At 44.3% G+C, this 23351-nt stretch overlaps 1 protein-coding gene across 1 annotated transcript in view; it reads left to right on the plus strand.

The window, feature by feature from the left end:
* The first annotated feature begins 20090 nt into the window (after nucleotides 1–20090).
* The window catches only part of Snx3 (sorting nexin 3), a 36759-nt gene continuing 33498 nt past the window's right edge, over nucleotides 20091–23351 (plus strand). The window contains exon 1 of the mRNA XM_005363576.3: nucleotides 20091–20554. Coding sequence (XP_005363633.1) covers nucleotides 20393–20554 — 162 coding nt within the window. The 5' untranslated portion in view covers nucleotides 20091–20392. The remainder of the gene's footprint in view (nucleotides 20555–23351) is intronic.

Below are 23351 nucleotides of genomic sequence, written 5' to 3' on the forward strand. Positions count from 1 at the left end.
AAAAAAAAAAAAAGTAGGTTGCTTCACCTTTGACTGACTTAGTTATCACACTCAAGAGATACTCAGAGGGCATTTAGGTACCACTATGACTGTTATGAAAAAAAAACAATTGCCTGGGTCAGTGAGATTATCCCTTATTAGAGATTCTAACATCTTAATAATTACGGACATGAAACTGTTAGTCATTTAGTGTCAAATGAGCAGGAATATCTACCAGAATTTCATTGTATGATTGTGCAAGTAGATGAACATGGCAAACTGAACTTCACTTAGATTAAGCATAATATAATTTAGAGGAAAATAACTTAGTCATCCTTTTTTTAAGTTAAGATAAGAAAACCAGTGGGTGGTGGTGGCACATATCTTTAATCCCAGCATTTGGGAGGTTTAGGCAGATGGATCTCCAAGTTTGAGGCCAGCATGGTTTAGATGTTAAACCATGAATAAGACCACAACCAGAATTTTTGAGCCAAACTGGAAGCAAAACTTTATTAAATACTGGCCAGAATGATGAACGCTGACTGGGTCCATATCCCTCAGCACCAAATTACATTAGTCAGAGGCTTATGAAGGCAAAATCTACGAAACTATGCTCTTCCTGCCCTCATCCAATGGGGGGGGGGGCAAGCATACATCCTGATGGAAGCATCATACATACATATATACATACATCATATATACATACATACTTCCTGACTACATACCTCCTGCCTGAGTGATTAAGCACATCCTATGCAGTTGGGGCAACCAGCCTTGTTTACAGAAGTGAAAACCCATGGCTTGTTACCTTACATGAACAACAACCACAGCATTCCAGGAAGTTACCTGTCCTTGGGTGAATGAGGCTTATAGGTTAGAGGCATTTTTGTTTTATAGATCTCATAAGCACAGTAATTTAAACTTAAAACATAACTTTAGCCATCGCTTACGTTAGGCCCAAATCCGTGAAGTCCCCCAAAAGCCAACAAGGAGACCGAGTCCCATTTGTAAAAGCAAAGAGCCTTTATTTTATGCAAGTTTGCAAACTCTGTCTTTCCTCATGTCCAGTGTATTGGAATAAACAGAGACCCCCAAGCTCAGTCAGAGTTGGGTTTGTATAGTAGTAAAGGTAAGGGTGAGGGGTTTCTGAGGTTTGGGACCTCTGATTGGCTGACATTTGTCTAGGGGTGTCCTGGTGAGTGTGTACTGGCAGGTGATCCTATCTACAGTGGTTGGAACGTTAGGCATTTCCTTTGGATGGTCTGTTCTTGGGTGGTGCTCAGGTAATCTTAGTTTGTGGTCCTTCCTGTAACCAGGTATTGCTTCAGGGTAAACTACTGAGACTTAGGCCTCCATTAAACTTCTGGGTGGCTGAGTCCTACTGATAGGACTGATAATGGTTGGAAGTAAAGAACTTCCTTTGGGTGGTCTGTTTCTATTTAGCTTCTCATGGCTGGCTCCTACAATGTACTCAGTGAGTTCCAGGACATCTGGGGCTACATTGAGAAACACTGCCTCAAGAAAAAAGGAAACCAATTAAGGTACTGGCTAGATGGCCCAGGAGTTAAGAGCACTGGCTGTTTTTCAAAAGGACCAGGATTCAATTCCCAGCACCCACACAGTGGCTCACAACCATCTGTAACTCCAGTTTCAGGGAATCTGACACCCTCTTCTGGCTTCTTTGGGCACAGGGCAAGCATGACACAGACATATAGGCAGACAAAACATCCATACCCATAAAATAAAAAAAATTAAATAACCATTGTAAGTATTCAATTGGAATCTCCAGGTTACCCCTGCATGGTCCAGAAAGCCCCATTCCTGTCTCTCTCTCTAAACTCGACCCTCTTGGAAAATCTCCAACAAAGAAAAGGAGACAGAAGCCCAGTTCCACACTTCTGGCTGTTATGGTTAACATGCTGCAGGTCCCTGAGTAGCGACAGTGGGCGGCAGACCACAAGACCACTGTGGGCCATGAAGGCAGCTGGTCCCAGGAAGGCAATCAGTCCCAGGCAGGGAGCTGCACAACAAGTGAGAGACAGAGACCTATTAGGCACACTGTGCAGAGAAAGTGGGTGGGTATTTATTTAGTGGATTATGGAGGGGAAAGGGAAAGGGGGAAAGGGAGAAAGGAGAAGAGCAGAGAGAGGGGGGAAGGGAGAGGGGAGAGAGATGGAAAGGGAAAGAAGGCGCTCAGGGTAGAAGCTGAAGGAAGATCCTTGTCCCCTCCCCCAAGTGGGAGTGGGTGTGCTTGTCCCTTTTTTTGGTTTCTCAAGACAGGTTTTCTCTGTAGCTTTGGAGCATGTCCTGGAACTAGCTCTTGTAGACCAAGCTGGTCTTGAACTAACAAAGATCCTCCTCCTCTGCTTCCCAAGTCCTGGGATTAAAGGCATGCACCACCACCACCAGTGGGGCTTGTCTCTTAAAGGGACAGGACAGACCATTATACTGGTGACTATTACAACTTCCTCCCCTGTTGCTTTAGTTTGGCATGTGGCTTCTCCAGTCTCTCTCTATCTATCTATCTATCTATCTATCTATCTATCTATCTATCTATCTATCTATCTATCTCTCTCTCTCTCTCTCTCTGGGACTGGAGAACCTACCCAGGAGTTGCTTTGCTCAGATAAATCTGTTCTTATATTTTTTCAGTTCGGCTTGATCAGGCTTACTGCATTAGCAGAGAAACCTATTATCAGGGGACAGAAAACCTATTAGTAGTAAAGTTAATAAAATGTCAACCCTGCGGTTCCTGCAATCCTTGAGACAACAATGTCAAAAAGAAAGAAAGAACGAGCTGTAAAGAGCACGGGGCACCCACTCCTACCTCAGAAGTCACCCCTTCCTATTTCCTTACCTTCTATAAGAAACAAAGGGTAGGAATGTTGGACATACCCCCATCGCTAATGGCCAATGAGCCACATTCCAATGTCACCATATTTTCCCTGTGCTCATACTCCATACCCCCTATAAAGCCTGCCATCATGGCTTGTCACTTTCTCCAGCCCCACTCAGAAGCAATCATTTTGCATCTTCCCCCTCCCCAATGAATCTCTATGGGAGGTCTGTTGTGGGGTGTGATTTTTGCGGTGTTCCTTGACCCCCAATCACTGAAATATTGTTTCACCAAAGAACCCTCTCAGCCTTCAGTGCTTTCCTTGCTTTTTCTCTTAACCCACAGTCTGTACTCAAACGTCTAAACTGGTCCATGCTATTGGAAGGTACTTTCCCTGTTGCCATCACAACAGGCTCTCTGATTGCATCTCAGGCCATTCTGCTTTCCTCTCCTTGTTCCTAGGTTGGCTCTCCTATTGTCCCTGGGAGTCACCAAGCCTGCCTCCTACACCTAAATCTTTTTCATGTCCTAGTCTTTCTACCTGGAATGTTCTCTACTTCAAGATACCGATCAGGGAGATGAGGCAAGATGGTTCAGCGGGTAGAGGAACCCACTTCCAAGCCTGATGATCTGAGTCCACCCCTGGGACCCACTTATTGGCTTAACTCCCATGTCTTGATTCAACCTATTTCTATTAATCTGTACGTCACCACGAGGTCGTGGATTACCGGGAAAGATTCCGCATGTCTGACCTGGCAGCTCCATGGCGGCTCTCTCCCTCTGCTTTCTTTCTCCCAGAATTCAGTTCTGTCTTCTCTGCCTACCTAAGTTCTGCCCTATCAGGCCAAACAGTTTCTTTATCGATTAACCAATGAAAGTAACATACAAACAGAAGGACCTCCTATACCACCCGTGTCTGTTATAGTCACAGCTGAATCCCCAGACCTGGAATTCTGTCTATCTTATTAGAATATTTTTTAAAAACTGAATGAGTAATTTCAATAAAAATACAAAGTGTATTGTTGAAAGACTCTAAGAGCTTTCAGTTGTCTGGGAAAACGGAAAAGTGTTGTACAGTCCCCCATGATTCACCCCGCCACTGTGGGAAGAAAGGAGCATCAAGAAACTGAGCATCCACTCTGGAGAATGTGGGGAGCATGATCTCTTTCCAACATCATCCGTGGACCACTGTCACAGAGTGCTGGTGTCCTCAGAGCTCTGTGTGCTAGCTTCTCCCCTCCAGGAGAGCTGCTGCCCTCCCCAGCCACTCTGGCTCCACACAGCTGTGGAACACAATGTGTAGTGTTTCTAGTCATCCTGTAGAACCTGGGACAGAGAGGCAGTGGGACTTCCCATGGTGTTTATAGTGTAAGAACGCACCATGACCAACTCCAAGAAGGAGCTGTGTCAGCAGGGAAGGGAGCTAAGGAGTTTTCAGCTGTGCATTCCACCGGCTGTGACCTTGCCAGCCCAGCACCTGTTGGCCCACTTAGCAGCCTTCCCTGACCTGGTACCATAAAGTGGCCTTGAACTAGCAGTAATCCTTCTGCCTCAGCCTCCCACAGAGTGGGATTACCTGCAAGCTTCAGTGCGTGCATTCCAGCTATAAATGTGGAATCTAGGAGCCACTTTCAATTAATGTCTGATCCTCAACCCTCACAACCAATCCTTTCTCAACTCTGAGAGGCCCTATTGTCTTAAAATACCTTAAATCCACCCATTGTCATTTGGTTTGCCAGAGTTGATGTATCTCCTTGATCTCCAGGCCACTCTTAGCATGTGTATCTCTCCCAAGCAGCAGCCTGAGCAAAGCCCTTCCAACCACCTCAATTAGCGAGGCCTCTGGGCCTAAGGACTAAAGAATGAAGCACTATTAATTAATTAATTAATTAATTTATTTATTTATTAAGACAGGGTCTCACCTTGTAGCCCTGGCTGTCCTGGAACTTGTTTTGTGGAGGTTGGCCTCCACAGAAATCCCCCTGCCTCTGCCTCCTGAGTGCAGGGATTAAAGGCACTCACCACCACACCCACAAGAATTTCTTTATGAAAGGTCTTGAGAACAGCAAGGCATGGCTCCTGTCTTGGCTCAATGATTTGGGCTTGGAAAGTGTCATCAGTGGTTTACCAACTCTTGTTTTTATGAAATTGATGGAGGAAGGTCATTGGTTAATTAAATAAAGAAGTTGCTTGCCCTGATAGGTTAAAACATAGGTGGGAGGAGTAAACAGAACAAAATGCTGGGAGGAAGAGGAAGTGAGCTCAGAGACTCGACAGCTCTCCTCTCGGGGGCAGACGCCTCAGAGAGACGCCATCCTCCCCTCTCCCAGGCAGACACACGCGATGAAGCTCCGACCCAGGATGGACGTAGGCTAGAATCTTCCCGGTAAGACCGGTGCTCACAGATTATTAGAGATGGGTTGATCGGGATATCAGAATCAGCCAGTAAGGGCTAGAGCTAAAGGGCCAAGCAGTGTTTAAATGAATACAATTTGTGTGTTGTTATTTCGGGGCATAAGCTAGCCAAGCGGCTGGGGTGCTGGGAATGCAGCCCCGCCGCTCCTATTACAACATGAAATGAGCCTCTATGCATTAATAATCCCAGAAAAGATAGAAAAGTAGAATAGTGGTCCAATTTACCAATTACCACCCCATTTCCTAAGTATGTATTCTGATACTATTTGTGGGCTGTTGTGTTTTTACTAAGATAACCACAATTTAAGTCAGATACGGTGGCATACACCTGTAATCCCAACACTCCAGTCACAGAGGCAGGAAGATCACCAAAAGTTTGGGCAGCTGGAGCTGTATAATTTTTTTACGTAAGTATTAAAGGAACTAACTGAATTTTAAATCTCCAGGACACTTCCAAGGATATGTCAGGTCTCATACTTTATGTACATTGAGTATCTATGTTTCAATTAGAACTCAGAAAGCTGGGAATCTCTGAAATAAAGGAATTAAATAAGCTTTTTATATCTGCCAGCCAGAAGCCAGGCTCAGGGTCCCATGCCTGCAGTCCTGGATGCCCGAGTGGCAAAGCAGGAAATGATTTGGGCCCGAGTTCCAGATTAGTCTGGACAGTTGATTAGGACTGATCAAGGGGGAACAAATAGATGTTAGCCAGAGGAGGACCAGGGGGAAACGTTTCCAGAACTGGAGCAGACTAAAGAATCCTTTTCAGGGTTTCAGAAAAGAATCCTTTTCTGGAGAGATAGCTGATTGACAGGTAGCCAGGCAGGAGTACAGGTGGGACAACCAAACCAAGGATGCTGGGATGAAGAAGGGCAGAGTGTGGAGCTGAGAGCAGATGCAGAGAGAAGATGGGCATGCCATACTGAGAAAAGGTACCGAGTCACACGGCAAAGCATATTTAAGAAATATGGGTTCATTTAAAGTATAAGAGTTCAACTAGTAACAAGCCTGAGCATTTACAATTAATATTAAGTTTCTAAGTAATTATCTGAGAGCGACTTCGACACAGAAAAATTCCACCTACAGATTAATTCTATGAAGAATTACTATTAAGGACCGGGCGGTGGTGGCACACGCCTTTAATCCCAGCACTTAGGAGGCAGAGGAAGGAGGAGTTCCAGGACAGGCTCCAAAGCTTCAGAGAAACCCTGTCTCAAAAAACAAAAAACAAACAACAACAACAAAAAAAGAATTACTATCAAGAACACTTAGCCTTTCAAAGGACTCAAGTTCAATTCCCAGCACCCACCTGGTGGCTCACAACCATCTGTACTCCATTGTTAGGCGATTCATTGCCTTCTCTGCCCTCTATGGGCACCAGGCATGTGACAAACACACATACATGCAGGCAAAACACTCATATACATAATACAAAATAAACAAATCCAAAAATAAATTTTAGGAATATTTTTCATACTGTAAATTCGGGACAGGAGACATATCTGTATTTGCCACAGATAGGAGGTAGAGATGGGAAAGCTTCTGGATGGCTCTGAGTGGACATTTGAAAATGTATGCATATAAACAGGCTAAAGTGACACCGGCAGTGCGAGTTTTAATTTTTAAAAAGTTGATCGGTTTTTAATTTTATATGCATTGGTGTTTTGCCTGCATGTATGTCTGTGTGAGGGTGTTAGAGCCCCTGGAACTGGAGTTACAGACAGTTGTGAGTTGCCTTGTGGGTCCTGGGAATTGAACCCTGGTCCTGTGGAAGAGCAGTGAGTGCTCTTAACGGGTGAGCCACCTCTTCAGCCCTGGTTTGTTTGTTTGTTTCTTTGTTTTTAACTTTTATTTATTTGTGTGGTTGTGTGTGAGTGTGATCATACACACCTACATGGTCCCACACACTCCTGTAACTATGCAGGCCATTGTTGGAGGACAGCTTGTTGGGGTTGGTTCTCTCCTCCCACCACGTGCATGCAGTCTGGAAACTGAACTCAGGTAACCACGGAGCCATCTCCCCAGTCCTATGGTGGGATTTTAAATAGATTTCAACAGCTAGGTGTTGAGGGGTAGCAACAGGCATTTGCAATTACAAGCACTTGGCAGGCTAAAGCAGGAGCGTCATGAGTTCAAGGCCCTCAGGACATTAGCAAGACTGTTTTTGCTACCTTAGTGTAGCTGCGGAAAAGATACCAGGCAGGATAACCTAAAACAGGGAGGCTCATTCTAGCTCATGGTTTTGGAAGTTTCCATTTATCAAGGAAGAGAAAGCAAGGTGACAGGTTCTCTCAATGTGTCTAGATTACCACGTGGCCTTGCTGTTCACAGTAGACCCAAAAGAAAAGCTTAGTGTGAGGCCTGGAGGGAGGTAGGAGCCAGGCAACCCCCTTCGAAGGCCTCCACTTAAATGCACTTTCAACAGCCAGGCCCTACATTCCCAGGCCCCAGATCCCAGAAAAGTACCAACAGTTGGTGAACAAGATTCACACCCTGAGGCACTGTGGTGGTGCTTAAGTTTTCTCCCAGCACTCGAGACAGAGGCAGGTGGATCTCTGAGTTCAAGACCAGCCTGGTCTACACTATGAGTTCCAAAATAGCCAGGGCTAAACAGAAGGTCAAAAATAAATAAATAAATAAAAATAATAAAATAAAAAAGATAAAGATAAAAGAATCAAAACCTGAACATTTCTGGGTCAAACCACAAAGACCCCTTGTCTCAAAACAAAACAAACAACCTTGCAATGTAGGACTGTGATAACTGTTCCCTGACAATGTAACCACTGCAGTTTTACTGATTTTTGTAACTAATGGATGCTCCCAAGCAATGAAAAGAACCGAGCGGTTTTCTATGCAACCCACTTATGCAGAAACTGAAGCTGGCCTGCAGGGCAGCCGGTCTTCACAACTCATCAGAGAACTTCAGGAACCCATCGCACCCCCTGCTCTAGGTGGCTCTACTCAGAACCAGCCGGGAGTTGGCCTAGACTTCAAAGGAATCATGTGGGTTTGGTTCTGTTTGCTTTTCAAATGGACGTCTGAGATGATTTAGATAAGATTTAAGTCAGGGAAGTTTTATTTATGCAACTTCACGGATAAGGGAGAAGTTCTCAAGTGAGTCTCTAGGATGACAAACCCGAATAACTCTTAATCCTGGATATCATGGGCATTATCTTATTCAAGGAATGTTCACTCCAAAGCTCAGTATCTCCTGCCAAAACCAAGACTGGGGGAAAAAAAAAACAAAAAACAAAAACAAAAAAAACCCAGGGACCTGATCAGGAAAGCGTCAGGAGACTGCCCATGTCGACACACACCAACGTAAGGGCCCAATTTTCCCAGCATGTATCTCACTTAGCACAAGCAATTCTCATCAGCTTCAAAGGGAGAGACGGGCACCCACAGACCCGAGTTTGCAGTACCCAGGCTCACTCAGCGGGAACCTGACTATAAATTATGAGAGCAGCCTTCACTTTCTTTTCAGACAAATCAGCCCAGCTGGATTTGGAACTGTTCCTTCTTGGAAATAATCAAAAGTCCCTTTTCATATCAGATCCACTTGGTTTGATGTCACACACCAATTCTGTAGCTTACCTAAGGAAAGCCACAGTTGAGTCTCACAGGTTGATGTAAAGCGACCGTATGACATATTCTCAGGAGGCAGTTTAGGGCCACACCAAAATTTATTTTGGTGGTAATTTTGTGCACAGCAAGGAGAAAAGAAGTAGGAGAGATGTAATTTCATGTTTGCTGTTCAACGATTTTTAAAAGTACATATTTAATTCTGTTTATAAGCAGGGCTTTTCAGCTTTAATTTGATACTTTATTACCTGGTAAATTATCTTTTAATGTAATTACTTTTATATACTAATTATGATCTTGAAAGTCTGCAAAGTGATTAAAGGGCAGTTTCTAAGAAATAGATTTCCGGATTTAAATTACACGATTTTTCTGCTTATGGTTTTAGCATTAGACCCGGTTTATTATTATCATTATTAGTACTACTGCTGTTAAATACTCACAAAATGGCACATGCAGCATTAGACCTTTGCTACTGTGTGAGACTTTGAAAGGTCGACCGGAAAAGTTGACCCAATCCCTCTCCCCCATCTCTCAGCACACTGGTTTTGACTCACTCTAGAATGTTCTACACATCAGCACCTGTGCCCATTTAGCAAAGATTTCAGTACAAATCACTCTGAATTGAATAGACATCTCTAAGAAGCATTACAATTGTTGCAATATTTTTAGAAACTGAAACAAGGAAATAAACAACTTCAGTAAAAGTGATTTAAATAACAAATAACGTGTCTTTATAAACAGCTTATCTCCTTGAGAACAAAGAATAAACAAGGAGACAAGAGAATTTTTTTCTCCCTTCCACTATTAAAGCAGATCACGATATGAATGGGTGAAATGTCATGAATAATTGGAGAAAATCACAGAGTAATCTTCCACAAAAACATCTGATTTATTTAAATTGTCACTGTTTGTCTTATTAGAACCTTTATTTAACCTTGTTACCCACAATGCAGTATTCGAGTTGGTTTATCAAAAAATTACTTTGAAACTAACCACACTTAGGAAATTCTGACTTTTTTAAATGCAAACTCTGGTGATATAAACCTTTAAGGACACTACTTTGTTTAGGGTCTTAGTGATTGACTCTGCGTTCAGCTGGTGTGCTTATGAAAACTCAGGTTTTCAACCTCAAATCACGGTAAACAAATCGAGGTATTCAGACATCCCATCATTCCACCTGATTTAAGCTCAGGTTTGTTAGGGTCAAATGAAGGTGTGTCCCACTGTGGTTCAGTTAGGCACTGTCTTCCTCTTTGGACCCCACCAAACTCGACCAAGATCACTCCCAATCACGGCAGCACAGGTCTCACTTTATGACCTCAACACTATAGTCTCTGTACATAAGCCCATTTCCTTCTTGTCTTCTATACAGATCTCAGGAGTCTGATGCTGTTCCAAACAGTGTCAAACACTCTCAAAGTAGTAACTCTTTTGGCATCCTCTGAAGTAGTACTATTAGCACCCCTAGTTTTTATTTATTTAGGTATTTAACTTTGTATGTGTCCATGTGTGTGTGCATATGTGTGTGCATCTGCATGTGGAAACCAGAGGCAACACTGGAAGTCAGCTTCCTTCCTCCCTTGTTTATAGTGTTGCCTCCATCTTAAATAGATTTTTACATAAAATATAAAATTTCAGACATGAGAAATTTATAATACAAAAGCCAAAATACTAGACTTGTAATATATAGATCATGCTAGGGTTATGCACAATGGACTGGAGCTAATGTAGGGAGCAAGACAGGGCAGAGCCTTATGCACTGTAAGGTTAGCCAAACTAAAGTACTGCAGAGGAGTGAGGGCTCGTCAGAGAAGGAAAAGCAGTGCCTTAAAGTCCAAATTCCCCTCAACAGAAAGACAGCACCAGGGAACTGATGTAAACAATGGGACTGTCTAGGAGGTGGTGGCGCATGCCTTGGGAGGCAGTGAAAGGGAATCTCTGTAGTTGGAGGCCAACCTGCTCTATTGAGCAAGTTCTTTTCATTTTTAATTACAGCCCTCCCCCCATTGCATCCCCCTCACTGTGTGTGTGTGTGTGTGTGTGTGCGTGTGTGTGTGTGTGTGTGTGTGTGTGTGTGTGTGTGTGTGTGTGTGTGTGTGTGTGTGTGTGTGTGTGTATGTAGAGGTCAGAGTCCTTTCCCTCCTTCCATCATGTGGATTGAACTAAGCCTTTAAGGTTGGTAATAAGCACTTTTACCAACTTTTACAGTGAGCCCTTTCACTGGCCCTTGAGTAGTCAATATCATAGCAATATATTTATGATACGCTTATAATCATAACGTTGAAGTAACGATAGATTGGGGGCAATGGAGAGCTGAGCGGACCACACTTTGACCTTTGGTAGGATTGGCTTTACAACTACGTCTGACCTTCTTCTAGTTCCTCAGATAAGCAGGGTTATTTGAGATTGGTTGTGTGATACTTTAGTTTGTTGACTCCATTGGTATTTTTAGCCCGTTCTAATGCAGTTACTTAATCTTATAGTTGTTGTTGTTATTTAGTTTGGTTGTGTTAACCCTGCCTTTCAAGAATAAGACCACTAATGCAGTTTAAAGTCAAATTTGAAGCAAGCATTAATCAAATACTGGCCATGTAGATGGGTTCTGGTGAGATCCATGCCCAGGTTCCTGGAAATGGCCCAGAATCAGAGCTTGCAGTGGCTTAAGAAGGAAAATCCATAATCCATTGTGTTTTCCATCATGCACAATCAGGGGCAAGCATACAATCCGACACACCTCCAGCCCATGAACCTCACGACACGTGATCAAGCCCACCTGGTGCAGAGGGGTCAAACAAATTTATTTAGGGAAATAAAAAACCACGTGTTGTTATCCCCCCCCCCCCATTAACAACAGCCTCCGCATTTCAGGAACTATCTGTCCTTGGACAAGGTGCCTGCAGACCAGAGATATTTTTGTTTATCCCTCTCTTTGGAATGTTTCTCCCTCATCCAGATACACCCAAATCATGGGCAATTTCCCAGTCAGCCAAATCCAGGGATGGGAGATTGTAAGTGCTCAAGCATGTACAAGGCTCTACCTTCAGCTCTTAAAGAATCCATACCAATTTCATGTTTCTCTTTCACTATTTACTTCTGAAGCCCCTCCCCAAGGCTGAGCTATATGGCTCTGTTGTCCGCCGTTGTTTTGGAACAGGTTCCCAGGCAGCCCAGGATGGCCTCCAACTCATTCTGTACTCAAGACCGTCCCGAGCTCCAGCCCCTCATGCTTCCACCGTGCTTATTATGGAGGCATCATTGTTCTGTCCCTGTGACCAGGATGTGTGCCATCCCCACCTATGCTTTGTGTTGCCCACACCCACGCCAACCTTACATAGTCTGCTTAATTCGTCTTTGTTTAAAAGTGACCAAAAGGATCCACAAGTCCTAAGAGGACATGTCTTTTGTTGTTGTTGTTGTCATCTGTTTTTTGAGATAGTGTCTCACTTTGTAGTTCTGGTGATGAAATTTTTATTCGGTCAGAAATATTACAAGATGCCATTCGTCCTAGAGAGGACTCTCTCACACCTCACCAATTAACCAAATATTTCTGTCCTTGCTTCCTTCCCCCCACCCCACTTTGAACCGGGGATTTACTATGCAGGTATAGGCTGACCTCAAACTCGTGATCCTCCAGCTGCATCCTCCTGAGCACTGGGATCACTGGCCTTTGGCACGTGCTCCCCCCCACACCTCTGTCCCCCACAGCAGAAGGTTGCTTTATGTAGATAAAATCTCTCAGGTGAGCTCTTGGAGCCATTCTCACAAGAGACCTTTAGCCTCTTCTCTTTCTGGTGGCTAATCTTTCTTTTTAAATGGAATTCCTAAGAGTTGCATTCCTCCTAGGAAGGAAAGTCCGACCCCTTATCTCCCTGGGTTTGGCAATGATTGTGGAACTGGAGGGGCAGGTCAGAGAAAACCCTGAGCTTGCTTCTTGAAATTCATAGTTCTTTGGGGCATCCTTTCTAACACTACTGGGAGCATCTTCCAGTGAGCAAACCGTAGAGAGGTCCCGCTGAGTTCTCCCAAGAGATCTGGAGATTCCAGCACGGGAACACAACTAATGGTATACTGTTAGTTGGCAGAAAGGTCACCTCCATCGAGAAGGCCAGAATGCAACTTCAAGAGGGAGGAAGGGGACACCAGCATAGTCAGATCAGCCCAAGTGACCAATGGAGTGACAGATGTCACAACCAGACAGACCACAGTCACATACTGGAGCTCTTCTCTGCCCTTCTCATCTTGGCCTTCCATGCCCATTTTCAAGGAATCCATTGCTAAGTCAGTTTAGAGAGAACCCTCAGTCTTGATACCTGGTCAGTTTCATCAACCCCTGATGATGTGGGATTCCCCTCTGTATGCTGTGAATATGTTTTATTACCATTGGTTAATAAAGAAGTTGCTTTGGCCTATGGCAGGGTAGAATATAGCTAGGCAGGAAAGCCCAACTGAACATAGGGAGAAAGAAGGCAAAGTCAGGGAGACACTAGCAGCCGCCAGAGAAGCAAGATGTGAGGTAACTGGCCACGAGCTTCATGGTAAAATATAAAATAATAGAAACGGGCTAATTTAAAAGTAAGAGCTAATTAGCAATAAGCCTGAGTCATTGACCAAACTTTTATAATTAATATAAGTCTCTTAGCATTTATTCAGAAACTGGTGGAAGGGAGTGAAACCTCCAGTTACAGGTAATTGTGATTTATATCTCTGAAGAAGTACCCTTTGAGAAAAGGACACTATCAAGATGGCTCAGTAGTTAAGAACACCTGCTGTTCTGCAGAGGACCCAAATTCAGTTTCAAGCACTCACATGGTAGTTCACAAAAGCCAGTTCCAGGGACCCAATAACCTCTTCTGGTGCCCAACAACACTACCACACACATGCACACACACACGGACATACATAACAGAGAGAGAAAAAGAGAGAGAGAGAGAGAGAGAGAGAGAGAGAGAGAGAGAGAGAGAGAGGAAACTTTTAAAAATATCTTTTAAAAAATGGGCAAAAAATTGTAACAGGGCTGGGTGGCAGTGCAAACCTTTAATCCTAGCACTTGGGAGCCAGAGACTGGAGGATCTCTGATTTGATACCAGCCTGGTCTAAACAGTGAGTTCCAAGACAGCCAGGGCCACTCAGAGAAACCCTGTCTCAAAACAAACAAACAAAATGAATAGATCATAAATGGGAAAAGGAAATATGAATGGTTCATAAAATTTTAAAAAGATGCTCACAGGCATTCAAAATGAGGAAAGTTCAAGTCAAGACAGCATTCAAACTAGTAACGCTTTTAAAAATTGATAATGTACTGACTATGTTTGTGAAGCTACAGACTAACATGGACTTCCATGCATTGCTAAAGCAAATGTCAGGAACTGGAGAGATGGCTCGTCAGTGAAGAGCACTGGTTGCTCTTTCAGAGGACCAGAGTTTGGTTCCTAGAACCATAACTCCAGTTCAAGGAGACCCAGTGCCCTTTTCTGACCCCTTCTGGCACTGGGCACATTCATGCTGCATACCTACACCTACAGGCAAAACACTCTTGTATATATAAATAAATTTAAACATTTTTAATTTAAAAATTAATCAAGTCAACTTTAGAAAGTGAGGGAGATTTTGCAGGCTCTCTCTATAGTGTATAAATGCACTTATCTTCTGGTTCAGGAACTCCATCTATACAGATTCATCCTACAAACACATGTGACATCTGCCATGTTCCGGGTTATTCACTGTAACATTATAAAAGGGAAACACGACATCCTGGTTAGTTTTTTGTCAGCTTGACACAGCTAGAGTTCTCTGAAAGAGGAACTTCCATTGAGAAAATGCCTTCATCAGATTCCATCTGCTTACCTTTAGACACCTTCTCACCACACAAACGGTGGCTCACAACCATCCGTGACTCCAGTTCTAGGAGACATGGCCTCCACAGGCACCAGGCACGCAAGTGGTGCACATACATACACACAGGCAAAACACTCATACATAGAACCCTTTTTAAAATATATTTTTAAGAAAACAGACTGAGCAAGCCACCTGGAGTATAGAAGTTAACTGCATTCCTCCATGGTCTCTGATTTAGTTCCTGACTTGGTCCTTCAGCCAATTATACCCTTTCCTCATAGCAACAGGAACCCTAGCTAAGACAGGCTGAATCACTACAGACGTCTGTCAGCAGTTAAGCATATGGCATATATCACAATACTTTGCTAATGTACAAAGCACAGTTTTATCATTTCTATCATTTTATATATATATATATGATATACATATATAATATGCATCCATATCACATGCAAATATATATATTTGAGATTCTCAAAGTACTCACGTGGCCTAAGATGGCCTCATAGTCTGGGAAGCTCCGGGAGAAATTTGTGCTGTAAAATGGAGATGTACTAGGCTCCGGGGTTTTCATTTCTGCTTCTGCTTTTAAATTCCGTCATTGGTAGTGTGTATGTGATGTGTGTGCAGGTATACATGTACCACAGCAGCTTGTGGCGCTCAGAGGACAGCTTGGTGGAGCTGGTTCTCGCCTTCCACCTTCATCTGGGTTCTGGGGCTGGAACTTGGTGTCAGGCTTGCAGAGAAAGCACCCTAACTGCTGAGTCGTCTTGATGGCTCTGTTCCTTCGTTCTGAGACAACTTCTTAGCAGTGTGGGCTGAAGATGACCTTGAATCCTGGATCTCCCTGCTTCTACCTTCCAAGTTCTGAATTACAGCTCTGTGCCATCATGCCCAGCTTTTCCTTTTTCTAACTTCTCTTTGTAGAGAAGGAAGCGAGGTTACCTGTTATGAGTGAGGAAGCACCAGGGTAATAAGAGAGTTCCCAAGGCCACTGGAGCTGAAATGAAGTTGGAAACCCCTGCTTTTGCTAAGCTGCTTGCTACTCACTCTGGAATTTTCCTCTGGAATGCTCAAGCCTGGGAGGCAGGGGTTTGGGAAACAGGTCAGAGTGTGCGCAGTACAGTGCTTTGAACATAGAAGAGACTAGGCGGGTCTTTGCAGCTGCACGCCTTAGGTGTGCCGTGATTCAGATCCTGACTCTGGAGGTCCAGTTACTTGCTTTCCTTGTTTCCCTGGGAGATGTCTGGGTTTGGGGATGTGACATTCTAATCAAAAAAAGAAACAGTTGATGAAATAGATCCTTAACTGACATTGAAGATGAAGCTTACAGATTGGGTGTGCTGGTGAGGCCTCTACCAGCAGCACTTCTTTGATTAAAATATTTGGGCACACTCTTTTTTTTTGTTTGTTTTGTTTTTTCAAGACAGGGTTTCTCTATGTAGTTTTGAAGCCTGTCCTGGAACTCACTCTGTGGACCAGGTTGGCTTCGAACTCACAGAGACCCACCTGCTTCTGCCTCTCAAGTGCTGGGATTAAGGGTTTACAAAACTCCCAGATCTTTATTTTTTATTTTATTATGTCTCTTTTTAACAACAACAACAACAAAAAAATGGGTGTTGGTGCTGGTTGTTTTCTTTTGCTTGTCGTGCTAGGGCTTGAGTTTTATACACGCTAGGCAAGCCTTCTGCCTCTATGCAACACACCCAGAGCACTAGAGCTATGTTTGATACTTGTGGAGAGATGTTTAAAATATTTTTCTGGGAGTCTGGAGAGATGGATCATCAGTTAAGAGCACTTCCTGCTCCTGCAGAGGACTGGGGCTCAGTTCCCATATGGTGGCTCACAATTATCCTTACCTCCAGTTCTAGGGGGTCTCATGACTTCTGACCTCGTATGTGGCTCACATTCCACATGCAGGCAAAACATTCACACAAAGCTGAAAAATCCATAGATTATGCATATTTTTCCACTTTTTTGTTATGGTTGTTTGTTTATATTCTGAAACCAAGTCAGAGGACAATTCACAAGAGCCTCCCTTTCTACAGTGTAGTTCTTGAAGTCGGAGCTCAGTGGGTCAGGCTCGGCACCAACACTTTTACCTGCTGAACCATCTTGTAGGTCATTTTTCCTGCTTTTCTTATGGCTTCTGTCTTTGTGTGTCAAATTAGGAAGACTGTTTCTTTTTTGTTTTGTAATATTAGGAATGTTAACCTTTGTTATCTAACTTGACTTAAACACACATCTCCTTTACACTCTGTCTCTTGCATAACCTTTGGTGGCACTGTTAGTATTCAGGCATCTGTACTGGCCTGCCCTTGGGGTCCTAACAGGATATGTCCTCAGCTGCAGCCACTAAGAGCACCTCCTGTGCACATTTGCTATATTTATATTCCCTTTTAAAAGGTGGGGCTTGCCCCCCCCTCCCTCTCCCTCTTTTCTTCTCTTTCCCTCTTCTCTCTCTCTCCCTATCCCACCACTCTTGTCCCCGGGGACTGGTCTCTGCCTTCCTCTCTGCCCCCTTCTCTGCCTTCTCTCCTCTTTCAATAAACCTTCCATGTAAGCCCTGCTGCATGGTGTGACTTCTCTTATGGCATTTTTCAATTACAACAGGCACAGACCCTAGCCACTTCTCATTAGAACATTTTTTGCTGTTTTTTTTATTCAAAAGTTATATACTTACATGACATCTTCATTGTCAACTTGACTGAATTTGGAATCAGAAAGGACATACACAGCTTTATGAGTTTGTGATGGTATTTTCCAAGGAGGTTAAACTGAAGGACGAAGACCCACTTCCAACATAAGCAGCAGCACCCATGGGCTAAATACAGACTGAAAAAGGAACACCAGCATATACTGCTGTCTGCTTCCAGGTCTTTCCAGATGTAGAAGCTGTATGCTCCTGCCACTGGAAACTCTGCCATGTCTTCCCACTGTGATGGACTGTGCACTCTTAAACCATGAACCAAGATGAATTCTTTTCTCAAGTTGCTTCTTGTTATTTTATCACAGCAAAATTCAAAGTAACTAATATAGTCATTTCCCACATTGTTTAAGATACATACTCTTCTCTCAGGGTTATACAACTTTTCAATTTTCTCTAATTTTCTTTGAGACAGGGTCTCCATATGAATCTCAAGCTGGTCTCCAATGAAGGACTCTGTTTGGTTGGAAGCTTCACCCCAGCCCCTGGCACCCCTATACCCAAATAGTCTGGAATGTTTGGGTGGAAAGTTCTACCCCAGCCCCTTTCCCTGGGAGTTGCCTCAGTCCAGACTCTACCCCCAAGAAAGTCCATCAAACGATGACCCCTCTCACCAGAGATGCTCAAGACCACTCCCACGGGGTATTTAAACTGCCCCCCACCCCACAGAGAACAATATGGGTCTTTCTTCTCCACCTCCTCCTGGAAGGCCACCTGGGAGAGCTAGTATCCATTAAACCTGGGATTTCTCTAATTCGGTTTGATTTGCTCTGATTTGAATTATTGTGTCAGTAGAGAGGTTTATTGGGATGCAAAACTTTTTCAGTCTGCAGCTTGGTTTCTGACTGCTAGGATTATAGGCATGTGCCACTACGTCTAGCATCTATTATTTCTAGACAAGGACTCAGGTGCTTATGCTGGCCTCGAACTTCTGATTCTCCTTCCTCCACTGAGTGCTAAGATTACAGTCATTTGCCATCACAGCCATATAATGTGATGCTGGGATCAAACCCGGGGCTCCATGGCATGCTAGGCAGGCACTCCAACTGAGCTGTATCTTAGACCCTGTCTTTAAGTTCTGACCTTTAAATATTGAACCCATGTTTCCGGGGTAAAGGTCTCATGTAAATCTATGAATCCAGTCCGCAGGTTGACCTTGAAGTCCAGATACTTCTGCCTTTCCGAGTCCTGGGATTTGATAATTTTGATCACTGGTATGAGAAGGATTTATTATTTTCTTTTTGTTTGCTTCCTTTAAAGTGTTTTCCATTTCCATCATCACTAGGCATTTGTCTAAAGAAAAAAACTGTTATTTTCGTTCAGCCACTGTAGTCTCCTTAATTCTAGTTTATTCTGTGTGTGTGAATGTGGTGTACATGCGTGTGGTGTACACTGCGGTGTGCAGAAGCCACCACCAGTGTCCTCTTCTGTCACTCTCTTGTTGGTCTTTGAGGTATGGTCTCTCCTTGAACCCGGAACACACTCATTCTTTTGTCATTTTCCAGCCTCCAGGCTGAGAGTCAACAAACTCCAGTATTCTCCTGTCTCCCCACCACACACACACACACACACACAAATACACACTGCACATGCACAATGTTGTAGTTAGTAGTGGTACCAGCAAACCTAGTTTGTTGCAAACTCAAGTCCTCGTGCTGGTACAGAAACCAAGGAACCATGTCTCCAACTCTTTATCTTTTTCAGATCTTCTGTACTGCAAAAATAAACTGGCAGCTCCAGAACTGACTAGCTTTACGATTGGCTGGCCTAAGTGTCTCTGAGGAACCTATTAGAAGCTGCCTAGGAGATGTGCCGGCTTTGTCAGGTGTCATGGATGCCAGCACAATGCAGTGACTCCTGGGGTCTGAGTTCTTGGCATTCCCCTATTTTCCTATCTCTCACTTCACCCCCTCCAGAGTCTTTCTGTGGTTCTTCCATTTTGTTTAAAGGCTTATCTGAGCTGAATTCCAAGTGTAACACAGGCACATTTACCACATAAGAGCGAAACCAACTTACTAGGATTTGTAGGAAACAAGAGTGGCTTCTTATCCAGACAGGATTCCTGGCGTGGTTTTCAGCTTGCCCACTATTATTTTGTTTTAGGGGGCAGACCTTAGACACAATTTGACCTTAGTTTTATCTTATCGGGTTTTTAAAAATTCTACTCCCTTATTTACAGTCTTGAATCTACCAGTGTGGAACAGTATGGCCTTGAACTTCTGATCCTCAGGGCTCCACTATCTCAAGTGTTGGCGTTCCTCTTGAAACCTGGGCGTTGCGAATCCCAGGCAATCAATCTAACAAGTGAACTACACCACCAGCTCCCTTGTTTTTTGAGACAGGGGTTCATATAGCTCAGGCTGGCCTCGAACTCATTCTCTGGTCTCCAATTCCCAAATGTCAGGATTACAAATGTGCACTGTTTGAGACGCTTATTTTAAGGTTTCTAGAAGTGAATTTTCAGGGATCCCAGTGAGGCACTGGGCTGGCTGTGTAGGCAGTTTCGCCTCCTTCCTGCAGTACCAACTACTACCTTCAATGCGCCAAGACTGCTAAAATCATTTCCGGGGGTCCCTCCGGGCCGAGGCTAAGTCAGAAAAACCGGAACTCACCCCAACTCCCCAGCACCCCTCCCTACTGCGCCTGCGTGACATTTGGCGGCGCGCTCACCCGGTGCATTGTGGTCATTGTAGTCTCGTCAGATCTGGGCGCTCACAGTCCCGTGACACCGCTGCGCCACAGCCCCACCCCGCAGTGTCCCTCCGGGGCGCCGCGGGGCCTGCGTACCGGGGCTTGGCGTTCAAGCTAGTCAGCTGTTTCTTCCTGGGCAAAGGGCGGAAGCCCAAGCGGCCTGGGGCGGAGCTTCGCAGGGAGCGAACGCCCGCCCGCCCGCCAGCCCCTCGGCTCGCCCTACGTGCTCGTTCGCCTCCGTCCGCTGCGCGCGAGCCCGGAGTCCCCGCGGCGGGAGGCTGCGGCGGCGGCGTTGGCAGAAGGCGGAGGCGGTGAAGAGAGCCCGTGGCTGCCGCGGCCACAGCGAAATGGCGGAGACCGTAGCGGACACCCGGCGGCTGATCACCAAGCCGCAGAACCTGAATGACGCCTACGGGCCGCCCAGCAACTTCCTCGAGATCGACGTGAGCAATCCGCAGACCGTGGGGGTCGGCCGGGGCCGCTTCACCACCTACGAGATCAGGGTCAAGGTGAGGCGTCGGTTCCTTTCCCCCGTCCCTCGGTCGGTTCGCGGCCGCTCGTCTCCACCGAGCCCAGGCGCGGGGCCCTGAGGTGTCAGCGGCGGCCCAGGCCGGACTCCCCTGCTGACGCCCTGGGCAGCTTGTCTACCGGCCGAGGCGTGAGCCTGGGTCGTCGTGGACGGTTTGTATGGGGGCCAAGCCTGGCTCTGGTAGAAGGTGCTAGAAGATGAGGGCGTGGGTTGAGCTCTGCTTGCCCCTGGAGCAGCTGATCTTGCCATGACATTTGAGTTGAAGAGGTAGATCTTTCGAGAACACTCTTCTCTGGAAAGGAAGCTAGGTGTGACTGAGAAAAAGGGGGTTGTGCAAAGTTGAAGCCCTCCCTCTCCTTTTTTATTCCCCCCCTGGACGCTTACCAAGACGTGGCCAAGCCAAGCTTAGCTGGTCTTTCCAGGCCTTTTTCAAACTGCAACACTAACCTGGGGTGTACACTTCTCTGAGCAGAACTTGACGGGAGTTCACAAAAGCGTGACAGATTTTTGGTAGGGTGCGTTAGCAGGGATGGGAAATGGTTGACCTTAGCATTCATGGCTGTCGTCCTGTTGAGGGCCTAAGTGGGGAATGTCACCTACCTCAGTACCCTAAATAACAACTGCCCTGGTGTGTGTGTGTGTGTGTGTGTGTGTGTAACCTATCCATTTAAATATCTTGCTCTCTAATTTCTAGATTTTCACTTCAGCTGAGTGAACGAATCAGCTGACGTAGAAACATACACTTCGATTTTCATAGCTAGTGAGTTTAGGCAATAAGTATGTAGATGACCTGAAAGATGCTAAATGAAAATACTGCTTTGCTTTTACTCAGCAGTTCAGATGTAAAGGTTTTGTCCACGTGGAATTTTTTTTTTTATTGTAGCAATTCATCACTAAACACTAAATTATTTTTAAAAAATAATTTTGACCTTAGAGGAATCATATGTTGGTGTTTAAGGGAAGCAATTTCTCATTAACATAAGCATTTTTGTGTGGTGAACAAAATTTGCCATCCTAGTCATTTTTAAGTTGTGTGGCTCAGTACTGTTACATATACTTAGGTTGTGAAACTTTCGCGCTTTTTAAGAATGACGCTGAAGTAACGAATGACCTGGGAAAAGGCGAATCGCCAAACTTCTATATATTTATGTATTTATTTGGAGGCAGGATCATATATAGCCCTGGCTGGCCTTGAACTTTGTAGACCAGGCTGGCCCCATCTGCTTGGATTAAAGTTGGATGTCACCATCTGTCGAATCAACAAAGTTCTAAGATTAATGACTTAATGCCTTGATCTTGCGAGTTGCTCTGTAAACCCCCTAGATGTGTAAACCATGAGCCAAGTTAGTGTCTTCCTCTCTGTGCGCTGTAAAATTTAGGCTCCAGTGCACCTGGGGAGAAATACCTTGGCCTTTCCTTCCCTTTTTTTCCCTTCCCCAAACAGGGTTTCTTTGTGTGACAACCTTGCTATCGGGGAACTCAGGGAGATTCTCCTGCCTCTTCCTCCTAAGTGCTGGAATTAAAGGCTCACGCCACACACCCAGCTGGGGACTGGACTCTTATTCAAGCCTGTTTTAAAAGGGAATAATTTTAGGGACTAGAGAGATGTCTCGGTGGTTAAGAACCCTCCCTGCACTTGCAGAGGATTTGAGTTCAGCTCCCTGCATCCACATAGATGGATCGTACCTTCTGTAACTCCTTGCTCTCCTCTGGTCTCCTTGACTACCTTTACATGCACCATGTGTGCACGCAGATGCGCACACACACATTTTTTTACTAATAAATTTTTTTAATATTTATTTATTTATTATGTATACAATAGTCTGTTTCTGTGTATGTCTGCAGGCCAGAAGAGGGCACCAGACTTCATTACAGATGGTTGTGAGCCACCATGTGGTTGTCGGGAATTGAACTCAGGACCTTTGGAAGAGCAGGCAATACTCTTAACCACTGAGCCATCTCTCCAGCCCCCTTACTAATACATTTTTAAGTGATACTTTTTTTTTAACTTTGAGGATGATTTTTGTCATTAATATATAGTCTTTTGCTGAAAAGAACTTCCTCTTTTGTCTTTATTCACTGGCATATTTTTTCCTTGTGCTAGCATGAAACTTGGTATTCCTGTTTCTAAACTTCCATAGCTGGTGCTTCCTGTCACACAGTTGAGTTGGATCCGCCTACACTTCCTTCACTTAATAATTTAGTGCTTATCTTGCTGAGTACATTGTTGAGTGGATCCTAAGTGTGATAATTCTCTTTCCAAAAATACATGAGCCCTTATTACTAAATAGTGGATATGACATTTGGATATAATTATTAATGGGCTGGCTGTGTACATAGAAAACAGTCATTTTAAAAATGATTTGTGAGTTAGATAATTAAGTAAATTGTGTACCTACTCTGGTTTATTTTTGTTATAAACCAGTTGGTTGTGTGTTAATGACTAATGGAAGTGCTAGTACCCGGTAATAAAACATAATTGAGTTTTTAATACTTAGAAAATGCTGTTGGAGTTTTTCTTAGTATGTAATGTATTGACTGAAAACTTAGGACATCATGTATTAAGACATTTAAGGCTTTATTTAAGCAGGATATGGTTTTTGAAAATAGTTAAGATTTTTTTTTTTGTTTTGTTTTTTTGTTTTTCGAGACAGGATTTCTCTGTATATCTCTGACTGCCCTGGAACTCATACTGAGTTTTTGAACCCAAGCTGGCTTCAAAAACTCAGATCCATCTGCTTCTGCCTCCCAAGTGCTGGGATTAAAGGTGTGTGCCA

This window comes from Microtus ochrogaster, linkage group LG9 (assembly GCF_000317375.1).
Source record: "Microtus ochrogaster isolate Prairie Vole_2 linkage group LG9, MicOch1.0, whole genome shotgun sequence".
NCBI lineage: Eukaryota > Metazoa > Chordata > Mammalia > Rodentia > Cricetidae > Microtus > Microtus ochrogaster.